This window comes from Gekko japonicus, unplaced genomic scaffold (assembly GCF_001447785.1).
Source record: "Gekko japonicus isolate JY-2015 unplaced genomic scaffold, Gekko_japonicus_V1.1 scaffold298, whole genome shotgun sequence".
Lineage (NCBI taxonomy): Eukaryota > Metazoa > Chordata > Lepidosauria > Squamata > Gekkonidae > Gekko > Gekko japonicus.
Window position 1 is genome coordinate 677,943 of NW_015163615.1, and position 2,151 is coordinate 680,093.

The window sequence follows — 2,151 nt, forward strand, 5'->3', positions numbered from 1 at the left end:
ACAGTGGGAGGGCTTCTAGCGTCCTCGCCCCATTGCTGGACTTCCTGATGGCACCTGGTATTTTTGGCCACTGTGTGACAGAGTGTTGGACTGGATGGGCCTTTGGCCTGATCCAACATTAGCTTCTCTTATGTTCTTATGTCTGGGGCAAGGGATGCTCTGTATTCTTGGTGCTTGGGGGGGCAACAGTGGGAGAGCTTCTAGTGTCCTGGCCCCACTGCTGGACCTCCTGATGGCACCTGGTGTTTTTGGCCAATGTGTGACAGAGTGTTGGACTGGATGGGTCTTTGGCCTGATCCAACATTGGCTTCTCTTATGTTCTTATGTCTGGGGCAAGGGATGCTTTGTATTCTTAGTGCTGGGGGGGGGCAACAGTGGGAGAGCTTCTAGTGTCCTGGCCCCACTGCTGGACCTCCTGATGGCACCTGGTGTTTTTGGCCACTGTGTGACAGAGTCTTGGACTGGATGGGTCTTTGGCCTGATCCAACATTGGCTTCTCTTATGTTCTTATGAAAACTGGACCTCTCAGAAGCCAGTTGCTAGTCTGAATGCTCTCTAGGGCTGCCCCTCTAATGATAAAGTCTCGGTGCCCCTGGGCCTGCAAGACGAGATTTTGTTCTAACAAGCGAAGCAGAGGCTACGAGTCAGATATTGTAATACCCTTGACAACAGCTTTCCTCTTAGAAGTTTGCTCGCTGCATGTTTACTGAGTATCTTAAGAGTGTGTGGAAAGCGGCAGTATGCACTGTAGTGCTGCGCTGTTAGTAACCCATTCACTCAGCAGTTGTATTCCTTGCATTTTCCCTCTTGTCATTTCCCTTTTCACTGACCTTAAGCTCATGTATTAGCACTTAGTTCAAATAAAGTGCTACAGAAGATGTTAATGTATGAGTTGTTTTTCCTAAACTAAAACCTCAGTATTCAGGTTAAATTGCCGTGTTGGCACTTTGCGATAAATAAGTGGGTTTTGGGTCACAGTTTGGGCACTCGGTCTCTAAAAGGTTTGCCATCACTGGCCTAGGCCATCCAGGTCAGAGCAGGATGTGAGAGACCCAGGTTCAAATCCACACTCTACCATGGCTGTTCACTGGGTGACCTTGGACCAGTCACTCTCTCAGCCTAATCTACTTCAGAAGATTGTTGTAAGGATAAAATGGAGGAAAGAAGAACAATGCGGTAAGCCCCTTTGGGGGGGGAAAGCAGACTATAAATACTTAAATAAATACTACCAGCATAGGGAAGGGCAAGCTCAATAGGTGAAACCAAATGAATGTGGAAAGATTAAACTTCCTCTTCATTCTCCTCATGGTCTTAATCTGGGCTTTATGAACCTAAAATTTGCATTTGAAAGACATGGGGAAAAATCTGTGATCTGTATCTAGTTTGACTCCACATAGTCATGCCTTCTGCCTAGTATCCATCAGCGAATAACATCCTCCTCCTTTGGAATCCTGGAGTTTGGAGGAAAAATACAAAGCAAGAAGGAAACATACATGTGTGTTTAGTACCTTCTCAAAATGAATGGGCTCCAAACGACTGGAGAAGAGCGCATCTTGTTCCTCCAGCTCTCGCCTTAGCCTTGCCAAGTCCTGCCTCAATTCTGCCAGCCTTATCTCATCTGCAAGACACAATTGGAAACAAAGTCTAGTAGTGCAAGATCTTCAGAGCAATGCAGGGAGAAAAACATTTTCCTACTTGTTTTAAGCCTTTTGTTCAAGAGAGTAAGGTTGAATCTCATGTTCTTTTATGGATCAAAAACTGGCTAATGAATAGAAAACAGAGAGTGAGTATAAATGGGCAGTTCTCTCAGTGGAGCAGTCATTCACAATTTTTACATGGGTCAGCAGAGTGCTCTTGGGGCTTCTTAGAAGTGTTGGGATCTCTGACCTGTAGAAGATCTCCTGAGCTCTTTACCAACCTCTGCATCCCCGTGACATCTGCATCTCTTCATCAGTGACAGGTATGTGCACTCCATTTCGTGGCTGGAAAGGCAGTAGGTGCAAGTCAAGGAGGATTTGGCGGGTGGGAGCATTGCTCTCACTCACATTCAGCCTGTGCATCTGAGCAAGAAGGTGGCTGGCTGCCAAAAGGAAGGTCCTATGGGTGACCTGTAAAAACATGGAGGGTAGATTCAGCAGGGATGGCCCTTGC

General features: G+C 46.6%; 1 protein-coding gene across 1 annotated transcript in view; it reads right to left on the reverse strand.

The window, feature by feature from the left end:
* Positions 1 to 2,151, reverse strand: part of UBA7 (ubiquitin-like modifier activating enzyme 7) — a 54,739-nt gene that overhangs the window by 15,541 nt on the left and 37,047 nt on the right. The window contains 3 exon segments of the mRNA XM_015407406.1: positions 1,509 to 1,618; positions 1,888 to 1,933; positions 1,935 to 2,108. Coding sequence (XP_015262892.1) covers positions 1,509 to 1,618; positions 1,888 to 1,933; positions 1,935 to 2,108 — 330 coding nt within the window.